General features: G+C 42.2%; 1 protein-coding gene and 2 long non-coding RNA genes across 6 annotated transcripts in view; 1 reads left to right on the forward strand and 2 right to left on the reverse strand.

The window, feature by feature from the left end:
- Nucleotides 1-13,471, reverse strand: part of LOC105691087 (aryl hydrocarbon receptor) — a 78,781-nt gene extending 65,310 nt beyond the window's left edge. For all 3 annotated transcript variants that reach the window (XM_048657877.1, XM_048657876.1, XM_048657878.1), the window contains exon 1: nucleotides 11,787-13,471. In XM_048657877.1, the coding sequence (XP_048513834.1) occupies nucleotides 11,787-11,902 (116 nt within the window). In that variant the 5' untranslated portion in view covers nucleotides 11,903-13,471. The remainder of the gene's footprint in view (nucleotides 1-11,786) is intronic.
- A 60-nt stretch (nucleotides 13,472-13,531) lies between these two features.
- On the forward strand, nucleotides 13,532-18,148 carry LOC110117291. 2 transcript variants are annotated; one of them, XR_002305950.2, is made up of 4 exons: nucleotides 13,532-14,082; nucleotides 14,164-14,263; nucleotides 15,438-15,589; nucleotides 17,710-18,148. It is a non-coding gene; the product is annotated as an uncharacterized LOC110117291 (long non-coding RNA). The 2 variants fall into 2 exon arrangements; XR_007279227.1 differs by lacking the exon at nucleotides 17,710-18,148 and having other exon boundaries at nucleotides 13,537-14,082; nucleotides 15,438-17,703.
- On the reverse strand, nucleotides 15,763-24,502 carry LOC125501632. The gene is made up of 3 exons (XR_007279228.1): nucleotides 24,212-24,502; nucleotides 17,044-17,118; nucleotides 15,763-15,900 (listed from the first exon to the last, which is right to left on the reverse strand). It is a non-coding gene; the product is annotated as an uncharacterized LOC125501632 (long non-coding RNA).
- Nucleotides 24,503-26,364: the final 1,862 nt, after the last annotated feature.

The raw sequence follows: 26,364 nt of genomic DNA on the forward strand, positions 1-26,364 counted from the left end.
GATACGCATACGTTATCGCTTGTGTACGAGTAGTCGGAAGCTAACTAACCACCACGTGGACACGATTTTATGTACGTAAAGATATTGTGAGCAATTGTTGAAAGTAATTAACCTCTCGGTAGAATTAAATTAGTTCTTCTAAGTATTCGGGTGCGTAGAAAACTTAATTGAGATCAGGTCCCCTCGCCCAATTCCTTCGGTACTTTGATCTTCGCCGCTTCATATACGATTCCCGATGCTGATGCCGCTGACGTTGATCAAACCATAAAGCCGCGTCTGATCGCGGAAACAGCATTTACACATGCTTGTTGTAAAAATTCATCGCCTTCCCGCGACTCCCTAGCCCCCCCCCCCGTCGCTTCGCACTTCTCCGATCGTCATTTTTAGCTTTTTTTTCTTTTTCCTTTACTTTTTTCGAAATCTCTAGACCGTGTGTCGCACGTTCGCTATTCGCGACGGTCGGGGTATATCTGTCTTTCGATTTCCACAGTTATTTTTTCCCGGTCCCGTGAAATAATTCCCGTCGATCCGAACGGAGACGGTTCAATCCTTCGGTATCTATCGGGGCTGTCAAGCGGCCGAAACCTGCGGCACACCGTCCGTTAGACCGTTGCGTCTAATACATTTTTAATTGGCCTAGCCAACCACTATATATATATATATATATATACCAGCAGGTATCGCACTGCCGCGTGAATTATAGCGTAGAAATTTTCTATCCACATGGGGTGAAAAACGAAAAAACGAATCATTCGAGAGAGCGCGTCCCGCGTACGGAATTTTTCGTCGGAATCGGCGGTCCGTACGGGGGCGAGGAGGGTGAGAAAACGATCGACGGAAGCTTCCGGAAAGCGGCCGATTCGACGTAGGAAATGAAAATTGCTGAAAACTTTCACTTTCCGCTCGATTGTCCGACGGGATTACGAAGGACCGCGGTAAATTTCGCATCTTCGTAGTTCGCTCGAAGATGGCAGAAGAGGAAAAAAAAACAAAAAAAAAAATAAATAAAACGGCTCGTTACATCGCCGTTTCGGATTGAGCGATTAAAATCTTCGGGTGTACAAATTTAACGGAGGTAACAGTTCCGGAGCGCGGGTCGTGATTTCGCGGCGGCGGTACGGAGGTTGCCCGGGCTCTCGTCCGCGTGTCGAAGAGAATCGCGCGGGTCCCGTCGACCGCACTCCCGCGGATATACCGCCTAATGACCGAGTACGGGAGAGTTAACGTGGAATATAAGTTTAACTTGATGACTGAAAATTACATCTTGTTAAATGTTGCCGGAGTACCTATACGCGCGTTCTCTCAGCTGATACCACCGCTGTCCTTTACGGAGGTGGGTCCCGTTCCACCGTTGAAAAAAAAAAAAAAAAAAAGCCTCCCGACACACCTGCGAAACCATACGCGTTCGTCGTGTTAAATTTTCAACCGTCGACGATTTTCACCACGTTCTATTCCGATTCAATGTTTTTTTTTAATTTATTTTCTATTTCATTTTAAGGAGTATATTTTTTCCATTTTTTTTTTTTTTTTTCACCCCCGTCGAAACGTTCGATTTTATTCTCGCGATGCTTCATCCTTTTTTCCTCTTCTGACACTGACTATTCGAAACGCCGGTCCGCCAATTTATCCATCACAATTATTAATCTCACGTTTTCCCCGCAATCTTCATTTTCGACGCGGGGGTCATGAATGCCGGCATCCCAGCAGCGCACCTAAACGCGACGTAGCCGATGGTCAAACACCGTACGAGATACGGGTATATCCGGATCTCTCACGTCGTCAGATCCGCGTGGTGCAGCTTTCTACTCTTAATACGAGAATAATAGTCGCTATGCATCAAAACATCTCGCGCACGTGTTATTACTAGGATTTATATGTGTATACTACATGTATACTCAATTATTATATCCTAGTTCTGACCATCTCGTTCCTCGTGAACTAACAAACATATATCCTCATGTATATTATGTACTTCCAGCACCTCTAGTTTAGACATAACAAATTATCGTTATCGTATAGTGTCGTAGTTTTTTTTTTCTTTTTTTTTTCTTTTTTGTTTCACACGCATAACTAAATTTATAAAAACTTTTTCATCGTCGTTAGGTGGAAAGACGAATCGCTCCGCATTTCATTTTTATTTTACATCGTTTTTTTTTTTCACTCAGCCCTCACCAAACGGAACATCGAACGATTGTTCGAATAATTCCAGTCGTACGGGAATTTCTGAAAAAAAAACGAGCTGAAACGTTCGACTGAAATGAATTTTTCACACAACGAACGTCCGACCCGACGCAAATTTTTTTTCTTCTCTTTTTCCTCTTTCCAACGATGTTTTAGCTACTTGTTAGTTGTTACCATAATAATTATTAGTCAGGATGTCTTTCCCAGTAATGTAAACGTGACTAATGAAAATAGCGGGTCAGCTGTTGGTCAGCCGGCGCACCCTGAGATAGGGCCGCACGTATCGTGCGCTTTTCGGAGGCGTCGATTTTATTCCGAGATCCTGTTATATGTATATCCATAAAGCGTCGCGACGCCTGCGCCAGTTTCGTGGATAAGGTACGTGGTGTACAATTGGACGATACGTATGTATGTACCTATAGGTATGGTTACATGTTGAAGGTAACCGAGGCAGAGGGAAAAAAAAAAAGTAGAAAAAACAAAAAAAAAATTGGGAACGACTTCTCAACCCCAAAAACGAAAATGAATTAGGCGCACCGCGACCGGGGTGCCCGGTGTTTCTTTTCCACCGAAACGTTTTATCGCCCATTTTTCTTTTCTCGGTGACGCGGGGGTGCGGAAGCATAGAAAAAAAAAAAAAAAAGAAAAACGTAGACACGGTGGAGCAAAAAAATGAAAGAAGTAATTAATTAATTAAAAAAAAAAAGAAAAAAAAAAAAAAAACAATGAAATCAAAAAAAATAATATCGGAAGCGGTGTGCACAGAGATAAAAACCGTGCAACGCCGCGGTGCATCAACGTGGTACGGTATACGAAGATAACGAGACGTGTATGAATGAAAAAATTATGGAAGAAGAAGAACGGAAAAAAAAAACGAATAAAAAAAAAAAAAAAAATAGACATAGAAACAGAAATAGAACAAACAAACCGTCAATGTCAGCCGGGGGTATATGTATATACCTAATGCAGAAATGCAGCGTTGCAATGTTTAATTAGTTCCGCGGTGTGTTCCTACGTGAGTTTACGGATTATAATATTCCATAGATAATGTTATACATATTTGTATGGTAATTCCCCTCCATTGCTACTGTTGGTATACCGTATATGCCTATGTACACCGACACTACTTTTATATGGCAAACGCTGCACACCTCGTGCAATTTATATGAGCTGCCGTACCGCGATGCGATGATGCAGGCGGTATTCTTTGTACCGTGCAGCTATATAGAACGTGGCATATTACTTTGCGATTTCACATGAAATAAATTATTGTTGTCGTTGTTGTTGTTATTGTTATCATCATCATTATTATTATTATCGTTATTAATATCATTACCATTAGTCTCGTTCTCGTTGTTGTTACATTTTTTTTCTTACAAATGCTACTTATTTTGTTTTTTGTTTTTTGTTTTTTTTTTATTTTATTTTTTTATCTCCCTTTTCAATTGTTCAATTGCGTAACGCGCTGCACATCGTACACGGCGTTTGTTTCGGTGTATAACGCTATCGAAAAATCGCATACTCATATAGGTATAGTTAGTGTACATAAGCTATGCATACATATGTGTGTGCATAACGTGTAATCATAAATTCGCAATTCGTATATTATACGATTTTAGCTGTATAGTGTGTATCGTATTGTCGCGAATAGATGGCAAAATCCAACTGTGTAATTATGATGGGAATCGAATACCTGAGAGTATCAGGTGTATATGTATATGAAAAACGGCGGGGGGGGGGGGGATAGGTGAGTATACACCGATTCTTATATTTATTATACTATATGAATTGCAATTCTTGCAGTTATAACCGTGTATAATAACAACCGACCAAGCTACACAACGTTCATTAAAATCAGATTAATTATATCCGCGCGTATATATATATAACGTTGTTGCCCGATGCTACCGTTCCTGCGGTTCGATATGAAAAATTTTTTTGCACAATCGTCGTTCTACACGTACACGATACACCCCTCTATCGTAAATACGTGTACATGAATATATATATATATATATAAAAAAAAACAACCGGATACCCATGGAAAAGTTCGTAAATTATTCCGCGAGTCAAGGAGGATTTTACAAACGCGGTGCAGCAGGTACCTTGATTATCGTCCGAGTGAGAAGAAGTCCCACTTTTGTTTTCTACTTTATTTGTTAGTTTTCATTTCTTTTTCTTTTTTTTTTCATTTTTATTTTTTCGTCGCTTTTGCACAAATCTTCCCAAGCGTGCAAGATTAATAACCGTGTAAAAATGGATGGGAAAAAAATCATCTGCACTAGCTGCCGCCGGAGGTGACAAAATGAAGTGGGAAAAAGGAGTGACAAAATTGGAACAAAAAAAAAAAAAAAAAAAAAAAGGGGACGTAAAATTCGGCGGACATTTCCGTCGCCTCGATCGTCGCCGGATCAGTCGGGATGCTGCGTCGCAGTTTACGGACGACACGTGTACTCCGTACATATTACGGATCAGTAGTCGGTGGAAGGCGATATACATAATACAAGCTGTTCGAAATGTGGCGCAGTGCAGCGCGCGGTTGGCGGAGGTGAACAGTTTAAGAATTAACCCATTAGCGCTAATGAGGGAATCTGAAGTCAATTAAGCTCGGTGTGATAATATAAACCCGATAAGCGCGCGAGCGCCGGCTCGGTGCTAGCTCGATGAATATGCAAACTACGGCACATATAATGTTGCTGCTACCTCTACCGCCGCTTCTTCTGCCGTTAATGTTGCGCATGCACAATATATACATATATATATATATCCCACCACGTAGTGTGTACATATTTTCTGCATGCACATTGAACAAATGCGTCCACAGGGACGTCAAATCCACCGATCGGATTCATTCGAATCGTCGCGTGTATTAGGTAAGAGCCGAAGGTCCGTATTCACAAGTTGCTTTGAATAGGGCTGAAAGTGTCTGGTTAGTTTTTTTGTACACGTTGAATTTCTCGGGAGGAAAAAATTTTGCTGGGAGTTGTGAATGTGGGTCGAAATCCCACCGTGTCTGGGATGTGATTGAAATCAGACGACGAATTTGTTTTTTGAGGAAAAGTAATCTACCACCGCAAAAATGAAAATACCCTCCGTTATACGTACGTGTGTTGATATTTTTCGAATGTCCAAAATACTGTTATTCTTCTTCCATTTCTCAAGCTGTTTCGCGTTCATGTACTCTAGAGCGATTGATTTTCATTTCGCGAGAGGTAAAACGAACGTCCTTGTACGAGTACGTGTGATATGATTTACACCGTATACATACACGTAAAATGTACAAGGAGAATTAAAGTGAGGGCGATTAATCATTAAAATGTTGTACAGATTCGGATAAACAAGAGTTTCTACATACGTATACCAGCCTCAGGTATAATATATACACCTATATGCTAATTGTTAATCACCGTTAAATCGTAGAAATGTGTTAATTTTCATCGCGTGTGTTGTGTGTAAATTTAACGCCCATCTACCTCCTCACCACCTATTATAATACCTACGTCTCCACATACGTCTATACGTATACATTCGTCATATTATTCATGCATGCGTGTTACACGTGTGTGTACATATGTATATCACTCCGCGATTGAGTTAACACGCCTCTACCATTCTTTCTTTCATTTAATAGATTCGACTCGCATATTTTCCAAGGATTCGGAAGATTTTTCCTTCCTCAACGCAGATTGGAGAAATTATTTTTTTGTTTTTTTTTGTCTCTCTCTCTCTCTCTCATTTCCCCTGGTACGTGACTCTAGTTTTACGTAACATCGATGAATATTTTACGACGAAATTAGTTCGATGATTTATATATGGGGTAAATTGTTTTTTTTTTTTCTTTTTATACATAAACTCGATGAGAGGATGAAAGAAATATCGGTGAGGAGAGGAAACAGATTTGAGAAATACAATAAATTTTCGTAATAAAAGAAATAATTTACAATCATCACCTGCATTACGGCGTGATGCACGTATGACCCCCTACGGTGGCTGATATATACGTGTAATACTTGACGACTACTTCACCTGTCCGACCTCGACTTTGAAAACGAACTTAAAATATCGAACAGATAAGGAAAGGGAGGAGACAAGAAAAAATAAAGTTAATAAATAAATGAAACGTCAATTAGCGACTCGTGCAGATGTCCATTTGAAATTTATCCCTCGACATCAGGCATTGTTATTTTAATTTGTATAGAAAGAAAATAAAATAAAATAAAATAAAATAAATAATCCGATGTATCGGAATCGTATATAACCTGTAATCAATAGATTCTATGTAATTTATAATGGGCAGTTAGGAGACGTAACGTTTGAATTTCAATAGATAAATTTTGTCCGCTGACGTTTACGTCTGTCCTTAAAATTTTTCTACCTTTTATAAGTCCGTACCGGAAATGCGTGAAACAAATTTTAGGAAAAAAATTCGAGACCAAACAACGAGAACTTCTCTCACGGCGATAATTTTCAACTTTACCGATACGTCTAATTACGGTAATTACGTCAATATTTCGAGTAGGATTGACGAAGCGAAACATCATGCGATTGAATCGTCGATGATTTCAGATACTTTATAGGTCGATAAAAGAGTCTCCGATAGTTCAGAGCGAACGTTTCAGTGGTGAATGATTCACAGTTGGACATGGTCAACCCCGCGGTATCTAATTCCGGTGTAATTCCAGCCGACATAATCGCAACGAAGCGTATTATTAATACGATAATTCCGAGCGCTGCCAATCGAAAGAAATCTAAATTAGGTCGGTCAGTTTCGTAGCGAAACGTTACACACTTATCAGACCCTATCAGGTAGGTTTATTTTTTTTTTTTTTTCAAATTTTTCCTTCTCTTTTCTTCTCCATCATTTTTCTTTTCTTTTTACTATAGGTGGAGGTTACGACTGACAATGAGATCGCGCGTGTCTTTCATAACGCTCTGGATTAAATTGGGGCTTCGTTAGAGACCCGATGATCGTTTTATCTCGCTCTTACGGCTGGCAATAAAAAACTATAAACGTTACCCCTACGAACGCACACATGTATTCGGATCATGCAGAGCACACATCCACACCGTTTCCACGGCTGACGCGCAAAGGTGCGGGACGAGGTCTCGGCCGTCTCCGTGTCATAAAGGCGTCCACCTATACCTGACCATAATAAACCCATAAAATCATAAACGCGGCTACGTACGGCCAAACACACGCGTGTGTGCACATCACCGCGCATCGTCGTCGTAGTCGTCGTCGTAGTCGTCGTCGTCGTCGTCGTCGTCGTCGTCGAGTCTATGGAAGGGAATTATTTTTCTTCTCCCCGATCACGGAGAGTAAATAGCGAAATATGGTAGCGGGCGGCGGCGGCGGTGGTGACGGTGGTGGTGGTCGTCGATCCGGGGAGCATTTGGTCAGTGATACAGTCGGGTATGATGCGGCCGAGTTTTTCAAGGCTAGTTTTGCCCGATGTCAGCAGCCACTTCCGGTTTCGGCCCCTGCCGCAGAGAACTCGGTATATCGCAGTCAGTTGTACTCGTCAGTTCCTGCGGCTCCACCTCACCTCACTGTCATTACAGCGCTGCACCGCCATCGACAGACTGCACAAACCATATTGCTCGGCTCGCACATACACGCACGCACACGCGCGCGCGTATGAAACGACTCAGGCGTTTTAGGGGTACCTTACCGTTCTCCGTTACCGCCGGGTACGGCTTTTTTTTCGAGCATCTGTTTGTCCTACTTTATTGACTCTTCAATTTCCGACGGTAATTCGAAATTCGATTGTCGTTTTTTCCCTAATCGGGTGAACGTTCGGCGAAGCGAGCGTTTTTCGAGATTCCGTTTCTAGGAAGAAATGAAATTCCACTTACGCGGACCCCGGATCATCTGAATTCGGTGTCTGGACGTACGGTAAGAATTTTTTTTCTGTCGAAACGGGGTATCCCTGCTGTGCGTATCCCTTAATTTTGCGGAATTTGCATTTCGATCCACAATGTGAGGGATTAGACGGTGCAGCATCGGTACACCCGCAGGGCGGAGTCAGGGATATAGTAAATACAGGGTTTCCTTCTCCTTCATCCGCAGCTCTTACATTCGGGAATCTTCGACATTTACCTTCCCCCCGTTTTGCCTCCAAGTTCACCGACCCCATTCCCCGTATCCCGTATACATCCCGTATGGGTAGGTGCGCATCGGCTCACAAAGCCAAGTGTTTCGGGCGTCGCGAGCCTCCTCGAAATTTTTCTGATTTCCTCCTCCTCCTCCTCCAAGCACACCGATAAATTTCATCCCTCGGGACTCTGGGGGTGGCGGCGGGTCGCCTATTTTCCTCTTGTTTTCTCGGCTGGGAATTATTCACCCGAGTTCGGATTACAACGGTAGTGGGTACACGTTACATTACGCGTACACATTAATTCTGGACAATGGTATAGGTATGGTACGCGTTCCCGTACTCCACGCTTCCCTCATCCTTCCCTCTTTTCCCTCTTTTCCCTCTCTCTCCTCTTTTCTCTTTGCTCCCCATGCGCCACGGATCGTCAGTCTCACGTATGTGATTACCACGCCCAGTGGCTAGCTCGGAAGATTACACGTCTGTGCGAAACGGCAGAAAAGACGAAGCGCGCGGTACAGCGCAAGCTCGATCCCTCGGGTACGGTACACAGTTTTATATTGTGCAAAGACGGGGGGGCAGGAGGGGGGGGGGGGGGGGGGAAAAAAAGGAAAAAAAAGGGAAACGACGAATCGAGGCACCGTTCGGATAATAAATCCCATGGAAATTCAATGCTCGAACGAGAGTCCCCGAATATATCGTAAATGGAGCGATTCTCCGACGACCGGACCTTTTTTGTTTTCTCCTCCGTCCCTTTCCCGTCTCCGACTAAACAAACCGTTAACGTTAATGAAGGAATGATGCACGATCTTGTCGTCGCGTTGTCGACCGTTATTTAAAATTCGAACGTTGCAGGTGGTGGTGGTGGTGGTGGTGAAAGGGCCGAGGCAGGCCAATACATAAAAATAAGATAAATTTCAGACTCCGGCGACGCGGTGATGAATGGCGGGATGAATCATTGAATGGTTAAACACACATAGCCGCTGAGCGCCGCTCTTCCCGTTCGTACACGCCCGAGGAGTAGGACCTCGCGGGGATACGCGAGAGGAGGATAGTTTGAAGAAAATAAAAGAAAATTAAATAGAGATGAGAAATAAGGTGGAAAAAGTTCACCTACTCTGGAAAAAAAAGGTAGACGAAAATTCCAACGTCTCCTTCATTCGTATTATTCGTTGTAGTACCTATACATGTGCAGTGCCATTATTATCATTGATATGTACGGATGACCATTAATCATATTTCAACAACGCGCAATCTACCGTGTGTATCGTTTCGTTGCTCGGAGATAAGAGAGAGAGAGAGAGAGAGAGAGAGTGTGAAAAGAGGGGGGTAAAAATTTCAGATACACGTCGTTCGAGTTGACGTATCAATTCGGGGCCGCGCGCTCCGCGGATCCGTTGCGGGTCGCGAGAGCTTTGAAAAAATGACGATCGGAGGGGCCGTCGAACATATCGCGTACCGCACGCGCGTCTTGTCGCCCGTAACGCGGAGAGGCGCGACGGGGAATATGAAAGCTCTCGAGAGCTTTCGGGATTTCGGACATCCGCGAGTGGCGTAAACTACTCTACATCGGACGATGCTCGGGGATGGAAAGTATAGAAAATTTTTTCGACTCCAAAGGTATCCGAAGTCGAAAATAAGTTCGGAGCGAGGCTAAAGTCAGCCGAAGTATAATCAGGTTCGACTGACTACGGAGCAGCGGTAATAACAGTGATTCGTTACTCCCCTCACCGCCATGGCAATTTGGCCGTTCGCTCAAAAACTCCCAAATTATAGAAGCTGCTGTCATTAGCCGAGCGCACAGCGCCTTAGTACGGAATTCTACGAAACTTAGTAAGAATAAGGGATTTTTTTGTTTTTTTTTTGTTTTTTATTTTTTTGTTTCAACCACCCTTTTTTTCAGATAAAACTGTTTAGAGTTTAGAGCTTATAAAACTCCGCGAAACTTTACGCGTTGGGGTGTAACCTAGACGGAATTCCTCGCGGAATTGATTCGACCATCGAAATGACCGTTTATTTTGTCGTGCGGCGGAGTCGTAAAATATTGCAATTTCTCCTCTCATCTACAAAAATCATCTATTTTCTCTACCTTCGGTTTATACCCCCGCATCGTTCGCGCGTACGCGCGTAATTGACGGGTATATTTCGAGGATTTAATTTAACGACGCTTTGAAAACTACGAATTACAAAAACGATATTGGAAAAAACCTATAGAACCGTCGGGATACTGCGGAGCGATAAGTCGACGCTCGAAAATCTCGCGTCGGACTCGAGTCGCGGCGGTCCAGTTTTTCAATTTTTCAGCGACACCGGCAGCCCGGTTGACGTGAACGAGGCGTCGGTTCATCGACGCCTCGTTATCGCCAGGGGTTCGGGGTAAGTGAATACGTCGACTCAGTTTTTCAGCACACACACACACACACGACCGTCGGGGATAAACGAGGGTAGGAATAAGTAATGAGACGGCGGTATAGAGGTACGGCTATTTCGCGTACAAGTGGTCACTTCGCCGGTATACACCTCTATCGTATGTATATAGTTATTTCAGGCTCTTCAAAAGAAAGGACCTTATTTCGACATTTCGGACTGTTTGGGTAGATACCGAGGGGCGAGTGGTTCAAAAATGGCCATCAGGATCTGAACAACATCGGCGCGCCTAAGGATTGAAATCCCTTTTGCACGGGGTACGTTATATAGTTCGCGGCGCGGCGCCCGAGGCTTTCCGTAAAGCGTTTAGTTTAGCTACGGTGAGTTAGTTCGTTCGCTCGTCAGAAATATATGCCCCGTGATATATTATTTGAAACGAAAACTGGATAGTTGCGGAAATAGGTGTACGGTAGACGGCAACGATATACGCTGATATTTTATTACCTCACGTGTATCATCTAAACCGCTAAGATAATCACGAACAACCGGGCGCCACTCAATATTTCAATCAATCGCTCTCAAGAATAGTCCGTCAACACCGACCGCCGTGTACAAGTATTATACGTGGTCCGTTGTGCTCGTAAGTCACTTACGATCATGACAAACCGTTTCATAAATCGATAAATCATCGGCCAACGGTTGAACGTCATTTTCGATCGAACTCGCGCAAAGTTTCACGACAGCTAATCTCGAATAATTTTGAAATCGTTCGGCCGATCGTCTTCGAATAACTGGAACGAATTCGCTCCGAAGAAAAAATTTGTCCAGCCTCGAATCGGACACCGTGTTCGAATCCTAATTCGAGTGGGACCGTCTCTCGTCCGATGGTAAAATTGGCCAGCCCGAAGACAAAACTTGACGAACGCCTAGCGACGCGTCGAAACATCCGTCGCCTCGCGAACGGACTCCGGATCCCAACGGCTTCGACGCACGGTTGCGTATGGGACATTTCCGGCGAATGACCTTGGGGAGACGGGGGGGGGGGGGGGGGGGGCGGATCGTCGAGGGTCCTCGGGCGAGGAGGTCCTCGAGGTTGTCTCGTTCGCCTCGGAAGCCCAATTCGACCAAATCGGATCACCTTACCTTTTGCCGTTCCTCCTCCGCCTTTTGGTAGCGTAAACCGTACCGAGTTGGCTCATTGCGACGGCGTTATTTGGCCCCGCGACGGCGGCAGGTGCCGGTGCCGACGTCGGTGTCATTGGTGTTTGGTCAACGTTGCAGATGCTCGAGGGCTGGGGGGGGTGCACGACGCTCAGATTGTTCGATAGCGTCGAACTCGGTGGTGGGTAGCATCCCGCGGTGACGTAGTCCGTCGGCGTACAGATTGTTCCGGTACCCGGTCCGCAGATACCGATTACCCCGACTCCGACCGATCCGCCGACTCCACCGACTCCACCGACCACCCCCAACCCCGACGCGCTTCTGTCCAGCGCGTACAGGGCGCGAAACGCGTGCTCACTTTATCTGTTAACTCTGCAACGAATGACCACCTTACTACCTCATGATACCCGACGAGCGCCCGGATCACACCAGCTTTGCTAATCGACTGTTTGAAGATCGTTCGGATCCGATATCGAGTTTGTCGACGGGATTTTTAAGAGGGTGCTTCTTCGCCGGACGAGAAGAAGCACTGGTACATCGAGGAGGTCACTTTGAAATATTGTCGCGACGGAATACCGGCATCATTGTCCCTCTGCGTTCCGAACACTATTTTCAATTTCTCGCATCACTTCGATTACAGAATCGTGGAATATGAATGAGAAAAGTCCGTCGAACTGTCGGTCGGGAATGTCACTACTACTGACCACCTATTTTGGCACGGTTTCTGATCAGTCCGTTTAGCACTGCCATGAATTTTCTACCCCGTTCACGAGGGTCACCTTGTTCGTTCGTCGAGCTACCCAGCTGCTCTTCAGGTGGTGGGTTCATTATAATGAAAATTCACACTGAACTTTGATTATGACACTGACAAATCACTGGCGTCTACGTTACATACGTGTACATCGAAACTCCAGATGTTCGAACGTTGTTAACCGGGTTCATTTGAAACCGAGACACCGTTGTCGAACCCTCGATACGAACGCGTAACGTCCAACTGTCCGTATAATTAGACTAGATTAAGTTATCACTCGCACCGTATATTCTCGACGACGATATCGTCCACTCGTTGTACAACCGGGACACGTGTCTCGATCAGTTCTTAATCCGCATTGTGGTAAAATAAACGAATCCGTATGTCTTCGGCCGCACTTGATCACCACTCCGTTAATTATTCAAAACACTGTTGATCACTCGATCGAACGTTGACAGTCGGTCTTCCATGTTCACTCTTCTAAATTGGCACGTGACGGATTCAATGGTTTTCTTATGGAGAAACACTTGGAAAAAAGCCCAATCATGATCGGGCTCCGAAGACCGCGATTGATCGTTCTTACTCCCGATGAAGCGGAATTCGACACACGATTGGTCCGAACGCGAATGACGCAGGTAATGGAAACGAACGAAAGAAAAAAACGAAAATAATAATAAAAAAAATCGACCAATGACCGTGGAAAGGTCGCGGGTGTCCGTAGAGCGCGAGGAAAACTTGTTAAACGCAGCGGCAAATAATACGGTGGACACGGTGGATCGCATAGAACGTTGCGCGTTCGGACAACAACTGTCCAATACCTCGACTCGAGAAGTCGGTCTGGGTGGGTGCCCGGGCACGAGGACTGGAGAGCTGCTGGAAAGGATGCGGTGAAAAGTAGAAGGTGGAAGTTGTAAGGTGGAAGGACCGTCGGTGGTGGCGATGGTGGTGGTGGTGGTGGCGGCGGTGGTGGTGGTGGTGGTAATGGTATAGGAGAGTGGTGGTAGTGGGTCTTAATAATCGTGGCAAAGGTACTGCCACCGCTGTCCGGCTGGCTTCCACGGGTGGCACCCTCACAATGTAAAGCCCCACGATCGACACGCCCCGGTCTACGTTCGGTCGTCCAATCACGAAAGCAGCATGGCGCTTTTGAAACCTGGTTAGGTGTACACACCAGACTACCGTGCACAGTACCTGCCTGTTTTACCTTGGGCATTTACCTTTTGTAACAGAGTCTGAAACGCGGGAAAAAGGCACAACACACCAAAACACCGCGTGTCTCTCATACACCCTCGTCGGATACAGATATCATCGAACGCGTTTGCGCCACCGCTGAACGAAAAAAAGAAAGGATAATAAAAAAAAAATACAAAAAAATACAAAAAAATTTAAAAAAAAAAGATGGAATAAAAAGGAACCACTAACTAACCAGCGGTAATCTTCGCGCTGATCAACCTTAGGATTTGTCATTGATTGAATGGGGTTTTCTCAAAGTTCGCCAAACTGACATTTTGCCGCCGTGAATCCATGGTACGACTTCGATGTCGAGTGCGGGGGTGAGTTTGAAAAATCTCTGAGCGATTCGTCTTCTTTTTTTCTTCTTTTTTTCAGAACCGCGGAGTACCAGATTTGAAAATATCACTTTTTCGCATCACCGAGTCAATACTCCGATTCGTCGATCGATTACATTTTTTCAGCTGCAGATTAGACGGTACATCGAACGACCATTTGCTTTATTGTTAATTAATCCTTTGCAGAAAAATTCTTAAAATTTTCATCCGTTGTAAAAGGAGCTGCGCCCACTCACGAATATCAATCCATCTACACGTTCTGGACTATATATATATATATATATATTACGTCACCCGTCACGGTTAAGCCCCCAATGATCAGAGGCGCGGATTAGATTGGAATGAAAAAAAAAAAAAGCAACTTTGCCTATCAACCCCATTAGTTTGCGCTGTTGGTAAATAAGGGTTATATATTGGGTCAATTGTACACACATACGGATGAATAATATCATACATATAAGCCTATGTACAATTCAGTTTGACGATAGATGCCGTCCAAAGACGTTCAGGATTAACGTCAAAAGGTGTGGCGTGAATAAGGGATGAAAAAATGATAATTGATTTTTCGTCTTCAAAATTACCGAAACCGATAGAACCAAAAATGACATCCCACAGCTGTGTACGATTTCTTTTACAGCGGAGAGAAATGAATCTTTTTTGAAAAAAATGGAAAACTTTACAATGAAATGAAATTTTTTGAACACGGAGAGAATTTTTCGTTTTCGTTTCGTGAGCTGATTTCCTCATTCTTTTCCCCCTTTTGAATGATGCGGGGAAAAATTGTTTTTTTTTTTTTCTTTTTCGCGTTCGTGATTCGCGGGACGAATTAAACCCGACTTTACAATAACGCACTCGGTTGGTCACAAGGACACCTGCGCGCAGGTATATCATCTCATAATCGATACCGGAATAGGTGTAACACATACAGACGCACATCTCGACCTGGCAGTAGATACGAATACATGAGTATATTTATATACACGGTGTAAAGTTGTACATAAGGATACATATATCCATATCCCCGCGTTGTTTATTTTATCTCCGGAGATCACAATTCCGTTATCACCTTGCATTTGCGCCTCGCGTGGTTGATATCTGATTGTTATATACCACTCGCCTATGTACGTATACGACGAGTACACTTCTAAAGGTGAGTGTAAAAACTGAAAATAGGATTGAACTTGTACAAGTATTCGTACACGTATACCTGTGTCTTTCCTACCCTCGTATCATAGTCGTGTTACAATTTTATTTTACAGCAATACCGATAGATTATGTATTATATATATATATATATATATTTTTTTTTTCCAGGACGATATGTATACGTACGGAACCTATACGGTGTGGGCTGGCGGAATTATCTTGCTTCGCAAAGTGTCTATACGTGTCTCTACAATTCGATATTGGATGTCTATTGGCTATTTATAATGTATAGGCTATTCGATCTGTACGTAGATGTACAGGTATGTGTCTGTGTGTGTGTGTGTGTGTGTTCACGTGTTGTTGTTCCTAACGTTTCGGAGACATGCAACCTATATTCGGATCAACCGGCTCCTGCAACTGATGCAGCGACAGGTCTCATTTTATCTTGAGATCATAAATGCGATTCTACTATTTTTCCTTCCCCTTTCGAATGCTGTCCTTTTGTTTTTTGGTTTTTTTTTTTTCATCCCATCAGAACTTTCGCTCCGGATTCAGCTTTTTCGATCATCTCTCCAACTGCAGCCCGTATACGATAAAACTGTCCAAGCTCCACGTGAGAATTGAGATAGTACTGAAAACAAAAAGTTTTGCAACAATTTTTGAGAATTTTCGCCAATAGTTGGAAAAAAAATTTTCGTAACGTTATAACGGTAGATCGATAATATTCTTCGATCTGATTCGCTGACGGGTCATCACCTACATCGTACATGAGAACGAGGTACGTTGCATCGTTTTAATTAAACCCACTGACAATCGTAGGCACGTTTTATTTGACAAACGGGAGCACAATTAGCGAGTAACAAGAGTAAGGGGAAGAAGGAAATTGAAAAAAAAAATCCGACGATCGAAAATCCCACCCTCCTGTGGGAACAGGTTCGGATTAAATACGTGCGTGCGTGCGCGTGCGTGTGTGTGTATGTAATAGGTAAGTTCACGCGTTAGCGAGCGTTGAGGTGGTCAGTATACTTACTCGTTTGATGTCCGCCTCCACCTTTTTTTCTCCACACGCACTTGATCGCTGCACGCATATCCGATAACGCACGCGCATCGCTCAGGCATTCGCACACACGCCTCTGCTTACCAATCGTCGAACGATCATTGTCAATTATACCGATGAAATTCAAAAATTCTATAATCTATATCCCTTTTAACGATATTCGATCAAATCCGCACCAATTAACTCGTCTCATTAACAAGAACATCCTGAACACATGTTATCCGTGTATAGGGTCTGGTTTGAATCGCTCGTTCGAAAGAATAGAAGAAAAAAAAAATGATGATTCTAATTCATTTTGAGCAAATTTTTGATACTTATTTTTTTTTTTTGTTCTTGTAACACATACGTCTACATAAATGTATATGCGGTGGGGGGATCGGGGTGGACGCACACTATAGATTCCGTATATAAAATCAGGAGGGTGGAATCGTCGTAGACTCACCTGGTTTTGCCATCTAACGGGGTTTTTGATAACTGTACGTTTATTTTACCTGGGAAACAGGTGAGACGCAGGATTACCGATAGTAAGAGGATTTATCAAGGGAATATTGACGGATGCGTTGCAGGCGGAATCGCACATTTATTCGCCGTTAAAATCGATGCAAGAGTCAGCTCCGTTATTTAATTTTTTTTTTACATTTTTTTTCAATTTTTTCAACAACGTTACGCGAATTAGCCGAGATTTTCAGCGATTGACGGATATCTCTGTTCACTTACCAACGTCGTCGATGATCTCATCCGATCGAAAACTGGGAGTAATCAGAGTCATCCTTCGTGAATTTAATCGGGAACCTGCGAACAAATCAGATCAGAACGCGATCTGCGTTATAATACGTTCACCGCATTACCGCATCTATACCGTAATAATACTCGAAATAGTCGGATACGTTGTGCGATGTGCGGAGAATTAGTTGCGGTGCGTTGCGCGCAATTAACATGAATCTAAAAATAGATCCGACCACGGTATAGCGAACAATTGTGAAAGGGAAGGGAAAATAAAAAAAAATCAGATCATTAAATAAATAAAAATGAAAGTACACGCGTATGAACAGGTATTATTCGCAGTATGTTGTATCACGGTCGACAATGACGGGGACCATCCTGAACCAGCTCAACGTGAATTTTATAATTAGATAAATTCATCGTCGCTATCTTTGCGATCGCGATATTCCCTTTGAAATATAAACCAACAATCAAATCTGCAGTTACGGCAGCCACGACTCCAGATTATACTTTGATACAGTTTTTTTACCCCCGGTGCAGCTTACGCTCTGTAACTCCCGCCGTGTACATATGTATGTACCACCGATACATAAAATACGTACATGTACCACAGAGAAATATATGTATATATATATATATATTTATGTATTTAATTTGCAGTACGCCCCGCTACACTTTCCGCAGTCCACACACAGCTAGTGATGGCTGCAGCAGGTTGTGCACAGCACAAGCGACATCAACTGTGCATATCTTATAATTATTGCATGCTATGAATAATTAACAACATGTACATACATATGTATAGTATGTATTCTCCGCTCTACCTATAGGGGTTCTCAAACTTTCGAATAAAATCTATTATTAAATGATTGAATTATCAATCAAATCATTTTTAAACCTTTGTCAGGATCAATTTCCGTCTCGCATATCTCCGAATGAAATAAACGATCTTTTCGCTTTTTTTATTATTCTTTCCGAATCGCAGTTGCATAGAAATCATCCATTTTATCGACATGTGAAATAGATATCCACGTTTTCGAATCCTACGAACGACGCGTGCGGCGAATCGTTCTAATTTTCGTATACGTAGCGTTCGATGTCGTCGATTTGTTTTTTTTTTTTTTTTTTTTTCATACTTCGTTTTTTCCATTCCCCACGTCGTAATCGCGTGGGCGACGAATTTCGCGCAATTGAGCGTCGCTGGGTCACGATTCAAGTGAGAGTAAAAAAATCGACGAAAAATTACCAGAAAAGGAACGGAAAAAAAAACTATCGTACCTCAAAGATTTATGTCGGCGCGTAGCCGCGTCGGCCCGAAACTGCGTTCTACGCATTCTCACATTGTTATTTATTATTAACATTCGCGTACGGGGGGGTGGGTATCGGAAAAAAAAACACCCCAACAGATGCGATTATATTCTGTGCACGCTCTTTTCTCGCCTCTGCTTTTCTCGCTCTCGTTAGCATTCCTGCAGACTTTTTCATTCGACAAAGATCGAACGAGAAAAATGAGGTAAATGAGGTAAGTCCCTTCGGATTTTTTCGCCAAAATTCTACCTTCTTTTCCGGCAATATTTTTAACGTACATCATAAATACCGTACGACTCGATAATTTCTAAAGTGGAAATAAAAAAAAATCAAATAAAAAATATGTGTACGAGAGGCCGTAGCCTTGGAGTTACGGTTATATTACACATCTCCGTAACCTGCAGCAGCAGATTGTATTATAGGCAACAGTTAAATATCGCAGGAGGTACGTAAATATATATATATATATATATATAGCTGGTTATTATTTATTAACATATTTACGTATTTCGTCTATAAGTGTTTGTTCCACCGCGCGGCGACTCGCTACCGGCTTATACGTATATACGTATGTATATATATATATCTATTTTTCTATCGCTGCATGCCAACCACTTACTCGAAGTTGGGCAGAAAAGTTGTGTAATGATGATTGAGCGAGTTGCGTGCATGTGATCGCTCTATAGAGTTTGTAACATCGGTATATATATATATATATATATATACACACAAGTCTCCCGTGTAAGTCGTACCGGAGTAAAATCACTTGGTCAGATTTGGTAAAGTTATCCCCGTATTCCGTATAATTAGACACAACCTCGGGGGTAGGTTGTACACGTACATGTATTCAGCCGAAAAAAAAAAAAAAAGAAGAAAAAAAAAGAAAAATGCGTATATATATACAAATTTTCATCCGCATCGCGATGGATACGAAATAAGGGTTGAAAAAAATGAAAAAAAAATAAAATAAAATAAAACAATTCCCACGGCGACTATTGCGAGCGATAAAATTCGGCTTCGTTCATTAATATATCTGACTCACGTGAATCTGTACAGGTTCATCGTTGCACCCGTGGTTATCGGAAGGGATGTGTACTGCAATCGTCGTGAGTCGTCGTCAAGCAATAACAGTTAGTAAATTCCCGTTGTTCGGAAACATATTGTGTACTCGGTTTATTAGATAAATTGAGTTCTAATCCCCATGGGAGTCGGAAGCTAGGGGGTGCGTCTACGCGCAATTTTGCTGGCTACCGGAGTGTACCGCACGACGTATAATACACGCGTAGCGGGGATAAATTTATAAAGGCGAAAAGGAAGAGGAAGAGGAAGAGGAAAGGGATATAACCGGTCATCGTTCACGTGGACGGTAAGCGTTTCGGACCCATTGACATAAAGGGAAAAACCGAACGGCGCGTACACCGATCCAACCATAAGGGTGAAACCGTATCGGACTTTACGTGGTTAACTTTCCGTAAAGATAGCCACCAAATTTTATATATACGTTCTATACGCCGTACGTACAACAATACGACCTGTCCGAATGGAGCGGCGACCGTTGCACGGTTATCCCCCCCGTATTTTCCGGATCTGTCACCCCCCCCCCCCTCCTAACGACGCTCCGCTATAAGTTCATTGGATTGCGGATAGCGGTGAATTTCGGGGCTTCACGGTTCACCGAATTCATCCCCGTAAGTTGATGAGGATTTTCCGATGCACTGGTGTACTTGCTGTATGGGTTATTCGGCACGCGCCACACACGGGACGAAACGAGAACGATTTTTCCTGAGTGACGTTCACCGCGTACCTGCAGCTATACGAGTAAATTACGAGATCCGACAGCCGCGAAAAGGATTTCATCCCCATGTGTTTCCGGTTCGGATGGATTTGGCGTTTTTGGGGTGATTGATTTTTACGGGGAACGGTTTTGTAAAGATATACAATCGGTATATGATCGTTGTTGTTGTTGTTATTGTTATTTTATATCATCGCAATGTCATCTGAAACTATAAATTACACACGTTGCGTGCAGAAATTCCTGCAAATGTTGCCGCGGTTGGTTGAAAATAAAAGGGAAAAATGAATATAGATGAAAAAAATGAATGAAAATCGATATCACAAACAGCGGGGGAACTATGGTGGATTCTTTTTTTTTTTTTTTTTAAAAAGTGCATGTGTCTAGAAATATATATCGTACATGGTATTTCGTTATCATATTCAATTCTTTTTCATACCACGGAGAACGATGTTAAGTTGATTGGAACTTTTCGTCTTTGCCAATTTTAGTCGAATTCGTATTACGGGTGTATATAGGTATAATATAATAAAATCTAACGTTTGAAATTAGTTTTAATGACGCGAAGAACAAAAAAAGAATGGACGAGTCGAGGGGATAAAAACTTTGGATTTCTCAGAGCCGCGTAGAGATATACGTATACCGTACGTATATACCTAATTTTCGCCCTCGGGGAAATCCTGCAGACATATACAAGAGCGTTTTCGTTCGTATTATAGGTGAGATAGTGAACATGGATTCTGTGATATGTTGAGTACGGTATAATATCCAAATTATCAAACGGTAACTAACTATACACGCTAAAAACTACGTTGATGATAAATCAAACCGTGCGGTACCTGATTTTGTGTTTCGTCGGAATGCAAGATGACTCGTCATTTTCTTGTTTTTCTTCTTCATATCGGTTATAATGATTTCTGCCGATATATATTCTATGATACATATCTACCGGAGAGGATCCACCGCTGACGCCGATCCCCGAGCCGGTGTCGGTGGTGGTTCGACGGTCTCTAAATTATTATACAGAGTTTAAGAAGACGGAAAAAAGAGAGAGGAAAGAAAAAAATAAAAAAAACAAAGAAGAAGAAGAAAAATCTTGGTCCGCCGACGTTCCTTATATTTCCCCTCCCGAGAAATTATTACGAATTATTATTATGAGGGAAGAGAAATTGGTAGTCTAGCCTTCCAATGATTGACAGGTGCCCGCCATGGCGGCAGAGATGCCGGTGATGCTGCGGCAGCCGCATTCATAATTCCGACGTTCACCGCAATAACAGATCATCGGCTTCGTTAAATTCTCTCTTTATAATAATTTCCCTCATTCTGTTTATATATTTTTTTTTTTTTCTCTCTTTCTTTCTTTTTTCAAAACTAACAACAGCCAGAGTCAAAAAACTGCACCCCACAACTATACCACCGATCTCTATAATAATCGCGAGGATCTCGTATAATCCCATAATTCCTTGACGTCCGGCTGATAATTTTTCTTCTTCATCTTCTTATTTTTTTTTTTTCCCCCACTTTCTATATCGGTTCTTTTGTTTCTCTATTGAAAAATACATTTACATATACGTATACGCGTCCGTTGGATCTACGCAATTTATTGCATCGGCGTATTATAATATTCCCTCGCTAAATTCCAGACGAGGTCCCACCTAATTGGTTATACGCCGAATATACCTTTACACCGCACATTATCAGACATAAATGCGCAAGATTTTTCTGCTCAACAATCGGAATAATTTCTTAACAACCCAATTTAGCGATATAAAAGATATAACCGATTTCCATTTCATTTTTTTTTTTTTCTATTTTTCTCAACGTCTCGCCGGGGTCGGCCGTTTTTTTTTTTCTTTTTTTTTTTTGGAAGCCAATGATCGTGATAAGTCGAACGCGCTCCCCGAAACGTGGACGGGGTGGCGTTTTTCCCTGTACATATGTATGTATATGTATCACGGGGCCCAATAAACGTCGACGCCGACGCCTGACGCCTCCAGTCTTCGAAACGATGAAAAAAGCCGAATTACAAACGCCTCCGGCGCGGGCGCCGGAAAGTAAGAATCTCTCGTATATATGTATACGTTCAATTCTTCTATTTTCCAAACTCGGATGCTCTCCGTTTTATCGCCCTCGAAAAAAGATCGGCTCGAATTTCCGCTGCTGTTTTAACGGCCAACGCCGCACGGACGGTCGGATTGACAGGAAAATTACCGTCCGCCCATCCAATCATCGCGATATTATACCGTATCTATACCCCCATTAGAGCAAGATAACGAAACTTGAGTCTCTCGGGACGCTGGACCGCATGATTTTCGAAAGAAAAAAGAAAAAAAATTTAATTGTTTTTTCTTCGTTTTTTTCTTCAAATTCAGGTGTAACGCAACCGAAAAATTCGTGCCAGCGATTCGAAAAGAGAAAACGCTTTTTTTTTGCGCCATATTTGTACGGATGTATATGATTCTTTTTTTTTTTTTCTTTTGTTTTTTTTTATCTCTTTCGCAACGTGTCTTTTATACACACGAACGAAAATTTTGCAATTCAACTAAATGCGGCAACATTCTTACAGTCACAGAATATGTCTTCGCATATAGGTATACATGTATTCTCATATATGGGAATTACGTCGACGTTACGCAACAAAAGTTTACTTGACCTTTGACCTACACCCTGAGAATTTATACCGTATATTTTTTACACGTGCAACAGTACAGAAAAACAAAATGCCATGCAGTTCGTCCTTTGGTGTATTTAATAGGTAGGTAGCCGATGTACGCGACCCGCGCGGGAATAAACGATGTCGCGGCTTAGGATTAACCCAATCGACGTATGCAACGCGTTATTAATTTGATACCGTTAACGCCTGCCAATTAATTGTGCAATGCAGTCTCGCGATGTTGTACGCGTATATATATATTTTTTTTTTTTTTAGTTTTTTTTCTTTTAATAAATGACTCGCGCAAAATTGCCGTGTACTTACCATACCGTAGCCGGATTCCCGCGGGCGTATCGGTCTTACGATTGTCTTCGTCGTCTAGTTGCGAGAAAACGTGAAACGGTGTAAATTGTTTTGTCGTCGCTGTGCAGTAATCGGGGGGAGTGGAATGAAAAAAAAGATGGCCGAAGGCGGACGGAGTTCGAACTCCGCGGAGTCGGCGGGTGTGCCGCGTTCTCTGCGTCGTTGAAACGTGGTAAAAAAAAATGGAAAAAATTATAGAAAAGAAATGGGGGTAAAAAATATAGAGAAAAAATTATATTCCGGGAGCCAAAAGCCTCGGAGCCTCGAGCCTCCTGGAAGTCAGGGATAAACAATTTACCTGGAAATAGGCCCGACTCTATATCCTATACGCCATGTCGATTATATTATTACCCATGACTATACAACCGTATACATGGGAGCTCGGAAACTGAATTGCGGCCAAAAGATCGACACGCGATCTCCATGTACAATATGTTATACGTATATAATAATCCACGGTATTATGTATATAGAGAAGACACATGTGCTCCGATATATATATATATTCAGACGAATTATAACGCGTTTTGGAAATTTTCAAATGAAAAAAAAAAAACATCTAACAAAAGAGGACTCGGAATTCCGAATCGTTCAAAATTCGGGATATCATGGCTCCCGAATTTTCCTCACCACTGTTTCTGCACTCGTGAGTTTTTTTTATGGGAAATCAAAAAATCGTTGAACATGGTCTCGCAGTAATTCGTGAAAAATGAAAAATATACATATATGTATATTATGTATAACGTAGGTGGGTATAGAAATAAATGTGAAGTGAAGGAATATCTATATATGCACATAATACGTACCTATAATAATAACACGCGACCAAGATGGCGGAGGTGGTGGCGCAACGCCTATAGGTATACGTACAAAATATATAAAAACTTGTGTTTACCTATACGTCTACCGGCCACAGGTACATCTGACTAACTATGCACATAGATATATGTATATAGACGTGTGCGGTGTATGGTGAAAAAAATGGCAAAGAGAAAATTAGAAAGAAAAAAAATTGGTAAAAAAAAGAAAAAAAGAAATCAACTCACCTGCACACAGAAGCGAAACGTTACAATCGCGTATCGATGAAGGGAAGGAACGGAGGAGGGCTGTATATGGCTGGTAGTAACCTGCGGAGAACGAATAACTGCTGCCTTCTAAAAGCCCAGAGGAATGAGCTGGGGGTAATTGCGCAGAATTACCGCTGGACGCCCCTCCCCTAGGGGGAGATACCCGTCCGGGTCGACTCCGACTCGATGCTGAATATAACGTGTGTGTATATCTGGCGTAATGCACGTCATACGCGTTACTACCGACGTACGAGAATCGACCGAATTGACCCGTAAGAATCCATTGAGAAAAAAAACGGTGGAACAAAGAAAAAAACAAAAAACAACAAAAACAAAAACAAACGATTCCTTCTCGCAGAGACTTCGAGTACTCGAGGAATGAATGAGAACGACTTTGATCTCTGTGACAAGGTGACGCGTCGAATGGCGTGTTCCAGCGAATTCGAACCACGTATAAAGGAAAATAGCTCAATTGAGTGGCGAAAGAGAAAAGAAAAAAAATACAACGCGCAATGACGATTTTCTCTCTATTCGGTGTCAGCGTCACGATTTTCTGACGATTTTTTTTTTTTTTTTTTTTTTCTTCCGTTTCCATATTTTCTCTATCTTCTTGTGCGACATTTTTTTATTATTCGCCCGTAATATCAGCTTTCAATCTTGTACGTATATATATGTAGGTATATAATATTCCGCAGCCGTTGGGGGTGAGCGTTTCGCCAAGGAAAAATGATTGAAAATATGATAAAATTATTTCCGTTACGCGACAACGCGATGACGATCGCCACATCACCCGTAAAAATCATATGCATATACAATACACAAATGGCGCTGCAATTACAATTGTTTATTGGCGAAGCTTCGCGCGCTCTATATTACATACATATTTTTGATACACGTACCGTATACGCTCCATGGTTGATCAGATCGTACCGGTTCGTTTTTTAATAAATGCGTGACAATATATCCTCATGCGGCGACCGCGCGGTTGTAATAATATAACGTGTGCGCTGTTATTATTTCACGAAAATAAAACGAATAAAAAAAAAAAAAATGAACGCGATCGAACACGGATATATAAAATTTCACATAACGTGCACAGAATTTTCCATACGACAATAAAAAAAAAAAAATAAACTGAGGAGAAAAAAAAATAAGCGAAAAACCCAAATTTAGAATCTAATATTCTCTTCTCTCATCCTTGCTACAAATTCGTTTCGATGCGGATTCATATTTGCGGAGTGAAATATTTCTTTAATCTCTCAATTTCTGCAGTTTTGCGTACAAAAGGTTCTTTTTTCTGAGGGTGTGACGTTGTGATAAATGTGCAGTTTTTCCCACCCTCCGGGGCCATATTACATGAACTAAGGGTACGAGTACATCGAATCCAGCGAAGAAAATTTTTACCTCAGCGTATACACTGTGTAAATTTATTTTTCAATGTAGGTAGCGTACCGTTTATACCCCGTGTAAGGAGATCTCTACGATCACTCGAGCCAGTGGGGTCGCAGCTTTTACCTACTTATCGCTCCGAAAGAAAGGAGGCGAAAGAAAAAAAACAAAAAAAAAAAAAAAACGAAAGAAAAGAAGAAAGATTGAAAGTGGACTTACGGTGAAAAGTAGCGAGCGACTCATGAAGCTGCAAATGTATTGAAAAAGGAGAGTTAGATGGAATAGAGAAAAAAACGGTTGGGATCAAAAACCAGGCAGTTAGTAGCTGATACAGTAAAATGCAAATTGATTTACTACATGAATGCTACAACTTTTGCTGCCTTGTTTGAATGATTGATCTACCGCAATCACGCGATACACATTTTTATATATATTTTGTATATTATTATCAGAATTTTATTTATCGTTCTTTCACATATTTTTGCCATTGTTATTATTATTTGCATATACGAGCGGTACATACCGAACGTTCGTGGACGACGTTTTTTGGCGGAATCTACGTACAGCGAGACCAATTTTGTCTGGCCAACGAACGAGAAATGAGAGAAAAAAAAAGAAGAAAAATCATTTTTTCATCAGTTTGGATCGCCGCAGTTATTTCATATACGAAAGTGACTCGTACCTCGGATCGATCGATCATTCGATACGGTTGGACGAAGTTTTATTTAATTTTACGGTTGACT

Source organism: Athalia rosae, chromosome 7 (assembly GCF_917208135.1).
Source record: "Athalia rosae chromosome 7, iyAthRosa1.1, whole genome shotgun sequence".
Classification (NCBI taxonomy): domain Eukaryota; kingdom Metazoa; phylum Arthropoda; class Insecta; order Hymenoptera; family Athaliidae; genus Athalia; species Athalia rosae.